The sequence below is a fragment of the Pimephales promelas genome, chromosome 14 (genome assembly GCF_988280905.1).
Source record: "Pimephales promelas chromosome 14, fPimPro1.hap1.1, whole genome shotgun sequence".
Lineage (NCBI taxonomy): Eukaryota > Metazoa > Chordata > Actinopteri > Cypriniformes > Leuciscidae > Pimephales > Pimephales promelas.
The window spans coordinates 35,253,868-35,271,982 of NC_142782.1; the positions used below are offsets into that span (position 1 = coordinate 35,253,868).

The 18,115-nt window shown below is 34.3% G+C and overlaps 1 protein-coding gene across 1 annotated transcript in view; it reads left to right on the forward strand.

The window, feature by feature from the left end:
- loxhd1b (lipoxygenase homology PLAT domains 1b) overlaps nucleotides 1-17,305 on the forward strand; it is a 59,961-nt gene extending 42,656 nt beyond the window's left edge. The window contains exons 31-40 of the mRNA XM_089119929.1: nucleotides 2,890-3,016; nucleotides 3,441-3,649; nucleotides 4,666-4,851; nucleotides 6,326-6,453; nucleotides 8,344-8,461; nucleotides 10,520-10,697; nucleotides 12,405-12,761; nucleotides 13,188-13,323; nucleotides 14,907-15,059; nucleotides 16,763-17,305. Coding sequence (XP_088976055.1) covers nucleotides 2,890-3,016; nucleotides 3,441-3,649; nucleotides 4,666-4,851; nucleotides 6,326-6,453; nucleotides 8,344-8,461; nucleotides 10,520-10,697; nucleotides 12,405-12,761; nucleotides 13,188-13,323; nucleotides 14,907-15,059; nucleotides 16,763-17,243 — 2,073 coding nt within the window. The 3' untranslated portion in view covers nucleotides 17,244-17,305. The remainder of the gene's footprint in view (nucleotides 1-2,889; nucleotides 3,017-3,440; nucleotides 3,650-4,665; nucleotides 4,852-6,325; nucleotides 6,454-8,343; nucleotides 8,462-10,519; nucleotides 10,698-12,404; nucleotides 12,762-13,187; nucleotides 13,324-14,906; nucleotides 15,060-16,762) is intronic.
- Nucleotides 17,306-18,115: the final 810 nt, after the last annotated feature.

An 18,115-nucleotide genomic window follows, 5' to 3' on the forward strand; every position in this document is an offset into this window, starting at 1 on the left:
AAATAAAAATAAATAAATAATTGTGAATTTTTGTGTTTTTGTCAATTTCCTATGGGCGTCATTTTTGACCAAAGACCACCAATGTGACCACTTAGCATGCTCAGATCATGACCTCAATTTTTTTGTGTGTTCACATACATAATGCCCTAAAAATCACCAAGTTTCGTAACAGTCCGATGAAGCTGTGATTTAAAAAAATTCAAAACATACTTTTTGTAACCAAAATTTATTGGTGTGTATGTGTATAAAAGTGTGTTTGTATGTGTGTGTGTTTGTGGGTGGGTTTGTCTGTTTTGCACTCTAGATGTTGTAGAGTGTCACCCCTCTCCTGCGGTGTACTTTTTTTTTAGAATTGTGGCCGATTTGTAGATTGTACATACAAAAATTCAGAGAATTTTATTTTTTTTGTCAATTTCCCATTTTTGACCGAAGACCACAAGTGTGACTATTTTTTTTTACGACCACTTTTATTTAACCTTTATTTAACCAGGAAGTCCCTTGAGACTGAGTCTCTTTTCCGAGGGAGACCTGGCCAAGACGGCACACCAGATTCAATTTATATACAAAATACAACAGTCCAAAACAAACAAACAAACAATCATCACACAGAAAAGAAAAGAGCAGGTCACATATGGCAGTTACATTTTTGAGTTATATTGCATTTTAACATGGCCTTAAATTCATTTAATGGAACTAGATCATTTAGATGTAACAAATTTTGCAAATTATTCCAGGACCATGGCGCGAAGTAAGAGAAGGCTTTTTTTCCCAGCTCAGTAAAAACCCTTGGAACCTGGTAAGAAAACCATCTGGTGGAACGGAGAGAAAAACTGCTAGAGTTCTTCTTAAGGAGATTACATAAATATGCCGGCAATTTACCCAACATGGCTTTATATAGAAAAATATGGAAATGAAATTGTCTACGTAGATTTAGTGACGTCCAGCCTACCAGTTCATACAGCGTACAATGATGAGTACGGTAACCAGAGTTAGTTATAAAACGTAGAACACAATGATACACAGAATCTAAAAGGTGCAGGGTACTAGAGGCAGCATGCATGTAGACGACATCACCATAGTCCAAAACACTTAAAAAAGTGGCCTGTACAAGTTTTTTCCTAGCTAACAAATTAAAACAAGCCTTATGCCTAAAGTAAAACCCCAGTCGTAGTTTCAGCTTTTTTACAAGCTTTTCAACATGAACTTTGAAAGAAAGTTTGTTGTCCAGCCAAAAACCTAAATACTTATATGAGGAAACATTTTCAATTAAGTCACCATCTAGTGTGTTAATGGTTATTTTATCTGAGGATTGGGAACGAGCCCTAGAAAACATCATAGTTTTAGTTTTCTTAGTATTTAGCACTAGCTTGAGACCATGTAGTGAGATTTGAAGCTGATTGAAGGCTAACTGAAGGTAATTTATGGCTTGGTTCAGTGAAGGGGCAACTGAATATATCACAGTATCATCTGCATAAAGGTGTAATTTAGCAGTTTTCACACCATGTCCAATATTATTAATGAATATAGAAAATAAAATAGGGGCTAAAATCGAACCTTGAGGAACACCTTTAGTAATTTCTATAAAGTCTGATTTAAGACCGTCTATAGAAACACACTGCGTTCGTTCTGTAAAATAGTTTTTAAACCAACTGACAGCTGTGTTTCCTATTCCAATGTTCCTTAATCTATTTAGCAACAGCTCATGGTCAACCGAATCAAATGCTTTGGACAAATCCACAAATAAGGCAGCACAATGTTGCTTTTTGTCCAAAGCATTTATGATATCATTTAATAGCAACAAAGTTGCTGTAACAGTGCTGTGTCCAGCTCTAAAACCTGACTGTACATCAGTTAAAATATTGTGTTTTACCAAGTATTCTTTTAGTTGACAATTTACTTGAGCTTCCAAGATTTTTGCCAGGATAGAGAGTTTGGAAATCGGCCTATAATTGTGAAGATCTGAAGGGTCGCCACCCTTTAACAAAGGAAGCACATAGGCTGCTTTCCATAATTTGGGAATTAAATTTGTCTGCAGACTACAATTAAAAAGATCTGTTATCGGCTTAGCTATAATTTCAGCTGCAACCTTCAATAAAAAAGGTTCTAGGTTGTCTGGTCCTGTTGGTTTTTTTGTGTCAATATTTTTAAGAGCACTACAGACATCCTCTTTTAAAATGGGTTTAAAAACAAAAGTTTCCGGTGGTGTTTCAATGTTGGAATCAGAACAATGATAATTTAGTTTGGACTCGTTAAGAATACATGCAGCTGATACAAAGTGATTGTTGAAATGTCCAATTATGTCAGTTTTGTTTTTAATTTCAACTGAATTTACAAAAATATGTTGTGGGAGACCTGCAGAAGAATTTAAGCCAGACAGAGATTTAATTTGCTTCCAGAATTTGGAGGGGTTATTAAGATTTTCGGACACATTTTTTAGATAATAATCTGATTTTGCTTTTCTGGTCAAGCTTGTGCATTTATTTCTTAAGGTTCTAAAAGCAGTCCAGTCAGCAGTAGAGTTTGTAGCTTGAGCCTTGCCCCATTCAACATTTCTTGCATGCTCGGATCATGACCTCATTTTTTTTTTGTATTTACATACATAATGCCATAAAAGTCACCAAGTTTCGTAATATTCCGATGAAGCTGTGATTTTTAAAAATTCAAAACAGAATTTTTTTCGGTCAGAAATGACTGAAGAGCACCCGAGGGAACAGAAGTCTTTCCTTTGAGTTTTGCGCGCACAGACGACGCCATTGTTAAACAGAAATTATTAACAAAAGAAAAAGCCTTTACTTCATCCAAAACAAAGTCTTCGTGGAGCCTCTGAGTGAAACTCTTTCCACATGTGAACCCGTGTTTGACCCACACTTCACTGTTGTGTGTGCGCAGGACTACGAGGGCGAGAGGAACCCGCAGAACGTGAAGAAGAGCATGCCGAACTCCAAAGCTGGACTGGACGGCAACATGAACAAGAAGAAGAAGAAGAAGAAGGCTGTGATCATGGAGGAGGGTCCGAGTGAGTCTGTGTGTGTGTGTGTGTGTGTGTGAGTAGGGATGCTAGAGACATGTCCCTAAAATATTCAGCGACACTGAATTGTCTTTCGCAATCATTTTGATAAATATAGATCATATATATATATAAATATACAGGGTTTGAAGTGAACTTTTTCACTCACCGGCCAATTTGGCTACTAGATTTTTAAGTTACCGGCCATTGAGAACGTCTACTAGCCAAAAACATCAAATCAATATATATATATATATATATATATATATATATATATTTTTCATACATTTATATCTTATTCAAACAATCCTGCCTCCTTTCGTCCTCATCCTTTTCACCAAAAAGTGTTTTAGAGAACGGATCAATACAGAACAAATGAAATCCAAATGAAATCTCGCTGGTTGTCGGACGCTGTGTGTTGTTGTTTCTCCAGTGATCCCGTACCACTTCACGGTGTCGACGGGAGCGGATCGCGACGCCAGCACCAGCAGTCGGGTCTACGTGATCATCCTGGGACCCGGCGATCTGGAGACGGAGCGGATCTGGCTCGATCTGCCCGACGGGAAGAAGTGCTTCGCCAGCGGAGGAATGGAGAATTTCATGAGCTACGGACTCGACGTGGGCGAGATCAAGAGAGTCGAGGTCAGACTCGTTATTATGAGGATCTTTATTGTGTCTAAGAGTCTCTTCTGTTGCAAAAATACAGGAAAAACTGAAAACAGCTGTTTTCTGATAAATATTACAAGTTATTTCTACAGCGCTTTATACAATATAGGTTCATTCAAAGCAGCTTTAACAGGAAAATAACTGTAGATGTTGCAAAATTCAGCAATTTTGAAACAAATTAATTTCAATAACAGGGTCAATGTTAAAAAGTTCATCAATTATGAACAATTTCAATTCAATAACAGGGTCAATGTTGCAAAATTCATCAATTATGAAACAAATTCAGTTCAATAACAGGTTCAATGTTGAAAAGTTCATCAATTATGAACAATTTCAATTCAATAACAGGTTCAATGTTGAAAAGTTCATCAATTATGAACAATTTCAATTCAATAACAGGGTCAATGTTGCAAAATTCATCAATTATGAACAAATTCAATTCAATAACAGATTCAATGTTGCAAAATTCATCAATTATGAAACAAATTCAGTTCAATAACAGGTTCAATGTTGAAAGGTTCATCAATTATGAACAAATTCAATTCAATAACAGGTTCAATGTTGAAAAGTTAATCAAATATAAACAAATTCATTTCAATAACAGGGTCAATGTTGCAAAATTCATCAATTATGAAACAAATTCAGTTCAATAACAGGTTTAATATTGACAAATTCATAAATTATGACACAATTCTGTTCAATTCAATAAAAGATTCAATGTTTTAAAATGTATCAATTATGAATAAATTCAATTCAATACAGGATCAATGTTGCAAAATTCATAAATTATGAAACATTCTATAATCATTTATAATTATTATCAATGTTACCATATTTCTGTGGTAACCATTATACATTTTATATTAAAATAAAGTTCAAAAGAAACTTTTATTAAAAAAAGTATTATTTTGTGTAAATAAACCCCAAACATCATCTGCAGAAGAGCGTGTTTGTAAAAAGAGATGAATGAAAGAGATTTGTCCCGTTCCCAGCTGGGCCACAACGGAGCGACTCCGGAAAGCTGCTGGCTGGTGGATGAGCTCTCGGTGGCCGTTCCCACGAAAGGGATTCAGTACAACTTTGTGTGCAAGTGCTGGCTGGCCAAAGACAGAGGAGACGGTCTGACGGCCAGAGTCTTCAACATACTGGACGCCACAACCATCAGCATCATCCGAAAGGTTCACAAAGAGTCGCAAACACAGTTTCAGGAGTGACGACCGCATTTATGCACGGAAGTTGAAATGATCGCTCCGTCTCGCTCCAGAAATTGGGATGATTGACACCGCTGTAACCATAGCAACGTACCGGCATTCTCTGCTTTTGCCATGTGCTATTATTCGTTCTACAGCGTCTAAAAAATCTGAAATTTTGAGCTGCCACAGAATAAAACATTTTAGATAACTGCGACTTTTTATCTCACAATTGGAAGTTTATATCTGACAATTCTGACTTTATATATATATATATATATATATATATATATATTTATTTATTTATTTATAATATAATATATAAAATTGCAATTGCATGTAATAGAGTCAGAATTGCATGATATAATATTGCAGTTCCGTGTTATAAAGAATTACAATTTTAACTAAAGCACTGTCGTTATGTGTTAAGTCCAAAACATGTATAATACAATCAAGTTAAATAGTTATATAGAGCGTTTGAATTTATTTTGACTTATTATGGGCTTTTTGCTTTTTTTGTAGCAAGATCTGGCAACACAATTATTATCATTAATTAAAAATAAAACTATTAAAACATTTCTGTTCATTTAATAAAAGTTGGAATAACATAAAATATAAATATTAATCAATTAGAAATGTTGCCTTGGCAATAAACTGAAAAAAAAAAGTTTAAGTTGAAGCTATTAATAAATAAATGACCTAAAATGGAAATAAAAAAAAATATTTTTAAAAACTAATAACATGTTAAAAGCACATAATGAAATTTCTGAAAATGTAAATAAAATTAACATGAAAAATAAAAACATCATTAACTCTTTCCCTGCGTGAACTTTCAAAAAAAAAAAGTTGCTATCGAGTAGCAGCATTTATAATCACTTTTATGGAATATTTTGTTGTATGAATATCTGAACATGCAATATAACAACAACAAAATAACAACAAGAACTTTATTCTAGCTTCATGCATTCTTTTTTATCAACACTTGAGTGTGGTTTCATAAAAAAAAGATTTAGAACAAAATCGGAGAGAATTTTATTTAAATCCGAGATTCAGAGCGATGATCAAACACAGGTGGAGTAGATCGACATTGCATTCAGTAACGCAGTTTTGATTTGTGCTGTTTAATATTTGATGATCAGATTATTTTACATGTTCATATCTCTTATCTTTTACTTCACATGTGTTTTGATCCGGATATTCTGCACTCATTCAGAAGATGCGTAACAGCGCCACCTACTGTATAACAGTGAAAACACGGAAATTCCATCACTGGCGGGGAAAGAGTTAACAGCTAGTTGTTCAGATCGCTTCCATAAACATTGCATTTCATTTTTGTGAATGGTCACTTGCTGCATTTTTCGGGAGTTGATTCGCTTGTAGAATGTGGTCGTCACTCTGGTGAAAGACTGAAGTGTGTGTGTGTGTGTGATCTGTTACGTCTCATGTTCTCGCTGTTGTTCAGGTGGTTTACGAAGTGACTGTCGTCACGGGTGACACTCAAAACGCAGGAACAGACACCAACATTTTCATAACTGTGTCCGGGGCCAATGGGAGTACGGAGGAGATGCTCCTTATGAAAAATGAGGACAGGTACCCATTCACCATCATCCAAATTATTAGTTCACACGCGCACGAAACACACTGGAGGAAGACACACAAACCACAAGTTATTTCTACAGCACTTTATACAATGCAGATTGATTCAAAGCAGCTTTAACAGGGGAAAAAAATTAATCAATTATGAAACTAATTCAATTCAGTTTAATAATAGTGTAAATGTAGCAAAATTAATCAATGAAACAAATTCAATTTAGTTCAATAACAGGTTCAGTGTTGCAAAATTCATCAATTATGAAAAATTCAATTCTGTTCAATAACACAGTGTAAATGTAGCAAAATTAATCAATTATGAAAAATTCAATTCAGCTCAATATTTATTCAATTCAGTTCAAAAACACTGTCAATGTTGTCAAATTAATCGATTATGAAAAAATCTATTCCGTTTAATAACAGTGTAAATGTTTCAAAATTAATCAATTATGATACAAATTCAATTCTGTTCAATAACTTTTAAATAAATTTATCTATTATGAAAAATTCTGTTTAGTAACAGGTTCAACGCTGCAAAGTTAATAAATTATGAAAAATTTAATTCAGTTCAATAACAGTGTAAATGTTGCAAAGTTAATCAATTATGAAAAATTCAATTCATTTCAAAACTAGTCAATTATGAAAAATTCAATGCTTATCAATAAGTGTAATAAATGTTGGCAAATTCATCAGTTATGAAACAAATTCAACTATACAGTTAAGTCTTTTTCAAACTTACGACAAACCCACAATACGTGTGTTTAAAGAGGACCAATTCAATTATGTTCAATAGCAGGTTCAATTATGCAAAATATATCAATTATGAAAAATTCTGTTCATTTAAATAGTGTAAATGTTGCAAAATTCATTATTTTTTAAGCCAATTTTAATTCTGTTCAGTAACAGGTCCGATGTTACAGTTCATCAATTTTTAAACATTCTATTCATTTCAATAACTACGTAAATGTTGCACAATTCATCAATTCTTAAGCAAATTCAATTCTGTTCAATAACAGGTCCAATGTTGCAAAGTTCATCAATTATGAAAAATTCAATTCTGTTCAATAACACAGTGTAAATGTTGCAAAATTAATCAATTATGAAAAATTCAATTCAGCTCAATATTTATTCAATTCAGTTCAGAAACACTGTCAATGTTGTCAAATTAATCGATTATGAAAAAATCTATTCAGTTTAATAACAGTGTAAATGTTTAAAAATTAATCAATTATGATACAAATTCAATTCTGTTCAATAACAGGGGCAATTTCGTAAAATTGATCAATTGTGAAAAATTCTGTTTAATAACAGGTTCAACGCTGCAAAGTTAATAAATTATGAAAAATGTAATTCATTTCAAAATTAGTCAATTATGAAAAATTCAATGCTTATCAATAAGTGTAATAAATGTCGCCAAATTCATCAGTTATGAAACAAATTCAACTATAAAGTCTTTTTTAAACTTACAGTATGACAAACCCACATTACGTGTGTTTAAAGAGGACCAATTCAATTACGTTCAATAGCAGGTTCAATTATGCAAAATATATCAATTATGAAAAATTCTATTCATTTAAATAGCGTAAATGTTGCAAAATTCATTATTTTTTAAGCAAATTCAATTCTGTTCAGTAACAGGTCCAATGTTACAGTTCAATAGAATTTTTAAACATTCTATTCATTTCAATAACTACGTAAATGTTGCAGAATTCATCAATTCTTAAGCAAATTCAATTCTGTTCAATAACAGGTCCAATGTTGCAAAGTTCATCAATTATGAAAAATGTTTTGTTCTCATGTGATATTCAATATTACTGAATGTTAATTGCCGTTCTAAACACTTGTTTTGTAATTGTCTTTTTAAACACGCGTCATGTGTGTTTCTCGTAGGTTTGAAAGAGGACAGGAGGACACATTTAACTTGGAGATCGATGACATCGCGCCCCTGAAGAAGCTTCGAGTCCGCATCGACGGGACAGGGAGTCGTCCTGATTGGTTCCTTGACAAGGTCAGTCTGTGACACGAGCATCCAATGAAACTCAAGACGCTCGCATCCAAGGCTACGTTACGTCCAGTGGTGTAGTCTACGTGATACGCAGGTATACGCCGTATACCCACTAGAAAATGTCAAAGATCTCCGTATGCCCACTTTAAAAAGCGTGAGGATTCGTAACAACATCGTTTTGTGAAATAAATTTCCTACGACATCAGCCCCCCTAAACGTAAGGCGACAGAATTTCGTGTTCCCTAATCTTATTAGATTCAGCGCGCGAGCACGTCAAAAACAGAGGACGCAGGGTGTGTTTGTGTGTTCGTGTTCATCTGAGCTCATTGGTCTGTCACTGCTCGTCAATGTCAGAATATTTGAGATGACAAATCAAATCAAAGTAGGCGGGCTTTAATTTCAAAGACGCTGCTGAGCGCGAATTTCAGCAGAGTGACTCGACGCTTCAGTTTGCAAGTGCGAGAAAAGATGTAACGTTAAGTGGCTAAACTTAACATTTCATATTTTACATTTTTTAGGTCATGAATGTTAAACGAATGACAAAAAAATAATCAGGCAAACTATAGTTTTGTGTAATTTCGCCATTTAGAAGTGAAATAAATAGGCCTGTAACGTGACTCATGCAATTTAATAGTTTACTGTCATTGCGAGGGGACAAGAAACATTAACAAAGCCGTTTTCATCATTTTAGCCACAAGACTAATAACGAATGTGTACATATTGAGAATATAATAAAAATTGTAGCCTTTATTACATTAAAAAAGCTTAGCCTTCGGAGGGGGAGAGAATTTACTGCCCACTGACATGGTTTTAAAGCTATTTCTTATTCTTTTTTTCTTCAAACGTCTTGAAATGCACATCAAAGAAATAAAAAAAATTGAAGCACCAACCTCAAATTTAGGACCTCTTTGATTATAAAGCCCTGTCTACGGCCCTGTATTAGTCATAAGATCAATAATGAATGTGTAGCCTATATGTTTTGAATGTATTTAATAAACTTAATTACCTAACTTTAGTAGCTTTCAGTGAAAAAACGTGTCCGATAAAAATTATTCATAGGGAAAATCCACCTATCAGTTGACCCCATGTTTACTTTCTTTACTGACAGACAAAAATGAAAAGCCTACATCAGTCACAGCTCATCTTTAGGAGGGGAAAGAGACAGGGCAAGAGAAAAACAAAGAGAAAAAGAGGGTTATGCTGATGATAATCAGCTGCCCAGTGCCCACTGGTTTTAAAGCTGTTATCTAATTTTTTTGGCCTTCAAAACATCCTAAAATGCACATACGTAGATCAGAGAAATAAACATTTTCTCAGGGAAACCCTGAACTCCCCTAACTAACCTACCTCACATTTGGGACAACAGTGATTATAAAACCCTGCCTTTTGCATGTAATGAAACCGGTTAATAGTGAGCATTAGATCCTAAACTAAACCTAGTGACGCCCCTGCTTCATGCAACCTGTCAAAGTTTAAAAGAAATATGTTACTACTGCACAGCAGAGTACTTTAAGTAGGCCTAATAATATTAATAATAGTTTATTAAAACACACAGAAGCTCAAATGTCTTTAATTTACAACAGTTTATAGAGATAAATAAAGTAACTCGATGGAATAATGAAAGAAATTGCATAGTAAAATGTAATTTATAAAATAATAATAATCAAATCTATTAAGACAGAACATTAAAGGAATATCACACAAGTTTTAAAATTTTTTTGCAAATGGGTGGTGGGGGGGGGCGCTGCTGGTATATCACAGTATACTCACTACAAAAAACTAGACTACACCACTGGTTACGTCTACATTAAATCAAGCCATTTTCATTTGAATCTGCTGTTGAATGCACGACAACAAAAAGCAGTGCAACAAGCGCCACCTTGTGGATGTAATACGCAAATGTAAATTATCAGAGTAAACCAACGGAGAAAACCTGAAAGTAAAATGGATCATTTTATAATGAAGTAGTTCATTGTATAACTTATGTATTGATATAATTGCACGCTCAAAATATCGCGATACTGAACAGAATAATTTCCTCCACCGCTACACGTGACCCAGATGATCATGAGAAACCTGACCACGGAGGAGGTGTACGTCTTCACGTACGAGGAATGGCTCTCCAAGACCAAAGGACCCAAGAGGACGAAGGTGTGTGAACTTCCTGCCGTGGTGGACGACGAGGAGATGGTGGAGAAAACCACGTACATCATTCAGGTCAAAACCAGTGACCTTACTGGTAGGTGGAGTTTACATGCTGCATGACTGCTTGTTTCCCTCACAGAATTAAAAAAAAAATTAAAAAGGCAATTGCAACTTTTTTTTATCTCACAAAAGGATTCAAATGACACAATTACCTTTTTATTTTTTATTCCATGGTGGAAACAAACTTCCATATGAAGCAGAAAACATTAAAATTATAATAATAATAATAATAAAAATACTAAAATTAATATCCATATTAAACATTTACAAATACATTATCAAAAATAAAAGGTTGCTTGTAACTTGCCTCTGTTAATAATATTTAATGGATCTGAGCTGATATGAACTAACAGCCTACAGTTGTGTGGTTATTAAAAAAATCTGACATAGCACAAAAAAATAAAAATGCACCAAAAAAATTGTTGCTGCTAATCTTTGGCATATTCAAGACTGTGATAATCCAAATCAAAAGTTTTCTCTTTGCATTTAGTGTATTGACAATAATAACATTTTTGTGTTTTTTCCTCTTATACAAATTGATGCTATCGCCACCAAAACGGGTAATTAAAGGGTTAAAATCCTGAAATTAATTAAATATTTGGTAGTTATGATGAGGACTGATGCTGGTTAAAAGATTTAACTTGGTAAAAGTGGAAAATAATAATAATATATAATATTTTAGGCAATGTTTAATATGTTGCCATATTTGGTCATTAATGCACTCAATGGTGCAAGGGTTAAGTAACATAACAAAAATATAAAAAGTTATGTTAACTAATGGAACCTTATATTAAAGTGTTTCCATTCATTTTAATGTGTCATTGATAAATAAAATTGATAAATGAGTAAGAAAGTGAATGAAATTACTGCTAATGTACCGTGAAGAAGTGTTTTATTGACCATTTTTCAAAGTTCAGGAGTTTTAATGAACTTCTGAACTGTAATATATATATATATATATATATATATATATATATATATAATTACATCTAGTCGCCAAAGCAATTTCGTATTTTCATTTAGTGATGATCTTGATATACAAGAATAACTAAAATAAATAGTAATATATATATATTTATATTATAATTTATATATATATGAAGAGTTCAGATGCAAAAGCCTCTAAATGCCATTTGAAATTTTCTTCTTTAATGATGATTTTTATCAAACTTGTATATTTAAGTTCAGTAATTTCACTTAAATAACAATTAATAGGTAATTATCATTGCCATTTAAGTGAAATTACTGAATTTAAATATACAAGCTTGATAAAAATCATCATTAAAGAAGAAAATTTCAAATGGCATTTAGAGGCTTTTGCATCTGAACTCTTCATATATATATAAAAAAATCAATAACTAATAAAAAGGATAAAATTTGTAAAACTAAAAAAAATATATAAATATACAAATAAATATAAAAAAACAATCTCATAATTGATTGCACACTAAGCATACACCATTTATCTCGTTGATTATGGCATAATCTGCTCAGTCCAGCAAAGTAAACCATCAGATTGAAGGATGATTCTCACAAAACTGTATTTTCTGTAAGATTTTTCGAGGTAAATGTAGGCGTCTTTCCAAAAAAATCACAAAAATTTCCTAAATGAAACCGAATGATTTAAGGAGTCCATAAAATGAATAAATGTATGCAGAACTATCCAGTGCTCTCCACTGAACCTGAGATGAGCCGCTCTATTCTACTAAATGCTCAAGTGTTTTCCTGTGTGTTTGTGCAGCCGCTGGTACCGATGCCAACGTGTTTCTGATCGTGTTCGGGGAAAACGGAGACACGGGAACACTAGCACTGAAGGAGAGCAGCAACAGGAACAAGTTCGAGCGCAAACAAGTGGACGTTTTCCGATTCCCGGATGTCCTGAGTCTGGGCGAGCTGTCGAAGGTCCGGGTCTGGCACGATAACGAGGGCCTGGCGCCCGGGTGGCACCTGGAGTTCATCGACGTGAAGGACGAGCTCCTCGACGAGACCTTCCGCTTCCCCTGCGACCGATGGCTGGCCCGAAGCGAAGACGACGGTCAGATCATGAGGGAACTGGCGTGTGCCAATAATGATATTCTGGATCTCAGTGAAAAGACCAGTAAGAGAGTGTGTGTGTGTGTGTGTGTGTGTGTGTTTCGGATGTTTGTAAGCCTTGTGTTCAGAGGTGGACAAATAGAGTGACCAGACGTAAGCTGCCCGAAAGCTTGACATAAAGCTTGACATTGCCCGAAACATAAGCTGTTGTCCCGAAGCAAAGTACAGATTGATTGATTGATAGCTTTATTTTGAACATGTAAATAAATTTTTTTTTAAATGAGAGAGAAAAATAATAATGGTAAACAACAAAATAAAACTCCATACTTTCCAGTACTTAAAAAAAAACTCTATTTACTTGTACAAAAAGGATTAGGAAGAAGTAAAGCGTGTGTACTCTACCCTTTGGAGTAATAAGTGGTACTTTAAGTCCTCTGCTTATTCTGTGTTTATTCTTTGTTTTTGAGTTTGCACTGTGACCTCTGTCCAGAATACGAGATCGAGATCACCACAGCCGGTTCTGACGACGCCGAGACGAAGGAGAACGTGTGGATCGTTCTGGAGGGCAAGAAATGTCGATCTAAAGAGTTCATGATGGAGAACTCGAAGAAGAAGAAGTTTTTGCGGTTCGTTTACACACACAGACATTTTAAGCAGTCAGCTGTATTTCTATAGAGCTCTACACAACCTGATCTGGGCTTTAAAAAATACGATTGAACATTTTAACAGATGGCTTTATGTTTTTATGTAAAAAACTAAATTAATACTGTGAAAGTTTTATATTATGAATGTGTGAACTATTTAGTTTCTGTTGTTTGGGATTGTGTTTTTAACTCACTGTATGTTGCAGACGTAAGATGTAAATATTTTTTTTATCCAAAAAAACAAACATTTTAATCAAATGTATGAATATAGCCCTATTGTTTATTTTGTTAAAATAATATTTAATTGATTTTAATCCCTTTATTAAGTAAGTTTACTCTTATTTTTATTACATTTGTTTGACATTTTACACTGATTTTCTTATTATTTATTTCAATTAAATGGTATTTATTTAAAAAAAAAATTAGTTGGATTAATCTTATTTTTATTTATTTATTTTTACTTATTTAATTGTTTATTATTTATTTAAATTTAATTTAATCAAATGTGTTCATTTATTAATTTTACTTAAAATATAGTTTATATATTTTTTGGGTTAGTTAGTTGGATTAGTTAGTTATTTAAATAGTTAGTTAGTTTAATAGTTGGAATAGTTAGTTTAATAGTTAGTTGGATTAGTTAGCTAGTTCGTTATTTAAATAGTTAGTCAAATGTGTTAATTTATTCATTTTACTTAAAATATAGTTTATATATTTTTTGGGTTAGTTAGTTGGATTAGTTAGTTAGTTAGTTAGTTAGTTTGTTAGTTTAATAGTTAGTTAGTTAGTTAGTTGGATTAGTTAGTTATTTGGATTAGTTAGTTAGTTTAATAGTTAGTTAGTTAGTTAGTTAGTTAGTTAGTTAGTTAGTTAGTTAGTTATTTGGATTAGTTAGTTAGTTAGTTAGTTAGTTAGTTAGTTAGTTAGTTAGTTAGTTAGCTGGATTAGTAAGTAGAGCCAGACCGATATATCGGCAGACTGATATTATCGGCCGATATTAGGCATTTTCCAAACTATCGGTATCTGCAGTTATAATGGCCGATAAATGAATATTTCAAAAATAAAATAAAAACGTACGAAACACGCTTGAACCATGTCATGAGTGTTGGAGTTGTATAGTTTGTCCACCAGAGGGCGCTCTACACCGTTCCTGTCGGCAACACTCGTTGAGTTGGTCACGATACATACATCGCTTGAATAACGATTAAAAGAACATCCCCATCAGTTCTCTTAACTCAAATAAGCAGGACAAAATTTGTGACTATCAAGTCCAGTTTAAAATAAATAAATAAATAAATAAAATATCGGCCGATATATCGGAATATCGGATTTTAAAACCCCAAAATATTTGTATCGGTATCTGCCTTCAAAATCCTTTATCGGTCGGGCTCTATTAGTTAGCTAGTTTGTTTTTTCCCCACTTTTTTTAACTAAAAAGTCAGCATTGCAAGATCTTATGGAAACTTTTTTCCACAAAAGAATAAAAAATCTGCCTTTATCTCCATGTCACGTTATTGATTTCTCAGTGTAAATGACTCCTAATGACTCATAATCTGACTCTGTTCCAGTGGTGCCACGGATTCATTCGAGTTTTCCTCTAAGAATGTGGGCGAGATCGTTGGCATTTGCTTGGGTCATTTAACGAAGGAGAAGAAGGTGAAGAACGAGTGTTTCTGGCACGTGCAGCAGGTGCTGATCACAGAGAAAGAGCTGGGCAACAAGTGAGTCCCGTCTCTCTCTCTCACTGCTGTAATGTCAATAATTGCATTACTTTACTTTAGAGTAATACTTTATGTTACTTTCTCTCACCTGGCCTGCATGGGCTTACTCGTTTGCTTTTTAATAACAAGCATAAAAGTTGTATTTTTGGCAAATGTAAAGGCCCTCTCACACAGACCTGAAGTGAACAATCCTCAGGCTGAGGAAATGCAGATTCACTGTACAGTTCAGATGCTGATATTCTGGATTAAAGAGCAATATAATACAGGAGACGGAAGTTCAACACTCTTATTTCTAAATCTAATCTAATGTGATATTTGCTTATTAGTACGCTTGAATTATATAATTGAAGGTCAGCAGCAAAGACATTGGTTAATTAAATACATTATTATATTTTGTTTAATAAACTGAGATTAAATACATAAAGTATATTTGTGTAATTTAATATAGTTTTGTGTAAAATTCTGAGATTGCATTTTACTGTTTTTATTCATTTTGAGGAACGCTGAATGTTTTCCGGGCAAGCGAGACGAGTAAATGTCTAAATAAATCTATAATTTTGTCCCATATAATGTATTGTTGGCCATTACCACAAATATAGCAGTGCGACTTGTGACTGGTTTTGTGGTCCAGGGTCAGATATATATATATATATATATATATATATATATTAGGGCTGGGTAATGAATATTGATTCCTCGATATTAATCGATTCTCATTTTTACGAACCGATATCGATTCTTAAATCTCAAGAATCGATTAGTCATCCTGTTTCATTTGAATGAATGGATCATTGTATCGCGGCTGCGCGCATCCAAAACATCGCAATAATCTTCGTCCTTTGTTGCTATTGATATGAAACAAAGTCTCAATTTTCAAATCACGTCCATTTTCTTTAGAAATTCAAAATCATAAATAGCGTTTTGTCGCTGTGGCGTGAGATCGCTCTGGAGAAGCAGCAGCGCTGATCTCTCTTCCGGCTTAATAATACCAGTCACAGCGCCAAATAAACATGAATGAGCATCTGAAAGTGTGTTAAAGATAGAGTACAACTTATCCAAATCCGGATCATGTCACATTGATTCACTCAATCAGCGTTTCAACCGTGGAAAGACGTCAGTTAAACAGCTTGTAATCAATGTCATCGTCATATTTACCTCAGAAAACCCACATAAACTCGTTAGTCAGCTAGAAAAAATAACTCTAGAGAGAAGCATTTTACTAAATATATACACCATATTACATACAGTATGCATTATAATCTTAATATTCTTCAATATTTAATGCATATTTGAATAAATCTGGCAAGTTTTTATGACATCCACCATTTAAATGTTTATATTTCATATAATCTTATTATAAACACAAATAAAAGTGTAATTTAAGTGTTTGTATAGCATTATTACCTTCATATTAGGCCAATGAAGTCTATAGGCTACAACTAGACTCCCATAATTTACAGCATTAGTTCAGAGATTTGATTTCCTTCAGATAATTTGCCATTTATTGCAACTGATAGTCAAAATAATCGATATTGAATCGAATCGAATCGAATTGCAAGCTTGTGAACCGAAATCGAATCGAATTGTGAAATTTGTGTCAATACCCAGCCCTAATATATAATTATTTAATATTTCAATTGAGTCATATAATTGAATTGTAGTTTTCCCAACTCTGGGCGTGACTGAGCATTATTCTCGGCAAGGTTCTACTTCACGTGTGACGCACGGATCCCCCTGTCGGCCAAGAGAGACGAGTTCATGACGTTCGAGTGCAGCAAAACCGTGGAGAGTTTCGCCAGCAAAGTCCGCAGTCTGGTTCCCGTTAAATACGAGATCATCGTGATCACGGGAGACGTGAAGGAAGCCGCCACCGACGCCAACGTCTCCATCACGCTCTACGGCGTCAACGGGGACTCGGGGAAGCGCGCGCTCCGGCAGAAGTTCAGGAACCTGTTCGAGCGGGGCCGGACGGACCGCTTCCTGCTGGAGATGCTGGATCTGGGGGAACTCCTGCGGGTCCGGGTGGAGCACGACGACTCCAGCACGTCGCCCGGCTGGTTCCTGGAGTGTGTGGAGGTCACCAACACCGCCAACTGGGTGACCACCATCTTCCCCTGCGCCAAGTGGCTCGACCGGAACAAAGCCGACGGGCAGACGCAAAGGGTTCTGTATCCCAAATACTGAAACCGCAGGGACTTGTTTGTACTTTTTTAAAGAAATTCAAATAAACTTCCTTTGTATTTGTATCGATGAGTGCTGCCGTCGTCATTGTCTCTTTCTCAAGGTTTCGGAGCCGCAGACCTAAAACTGCAGCGAGACGTCTTCATTATGCAATCGCTTGAGCAAAAATGAGATATTAAAGGGATAGATCACTTTGAAATTAATTTTCGATATGTTTTATCTTCCCTCGAGGGCATCCAAGATGTAGGTGTCTTTGTTTCCACAGTATTTTGACATTTTTCAGTCAAACCGTTGTTGTCTATCAGTCATACACTGGAGGCTAAGGGGGTCCACCAAAGAGCAGCACAGAGAAGTCCAAATTAAACATGATTTAATGACTCGTACATGTAAGTACACACTGATGGCCTAAGACACGAAACGAGCGGTTTGTGTGAGAAAACCAACAGTATTTATATAGTTTTACCTGATTGACACAACGGTTTGACCAAAAAATGTCAAAATTGAAAATACTGTGGAAACAAAGACACCTACATCTCGGATGCCCTTGAGGGAAGATAAAACATATCAAAAATTAATTTCAAAGTGAACTATCCCTTTAATACACATTTGTTTACGTTTATTTTTTAGTTAAACAAATTAAATATTTCATCCTTTTTATATTTTTATGATTTATGAATAATTATTAGCCTTTTAGTCAACTCTCAAACCATTAATATGTGTTGGAGCAATTCATTTATAAATGTATATCAATTGTTTCCCCTCGTGACTCGTCATTAAATGTGTTTGGTTCCCTAAAGCCCGATCGCCTTGAACTTGTTTTAAATCATATATGTTATTTTTGAACTCTGGGACTTATTTGTACTTTTGTAAAGAAA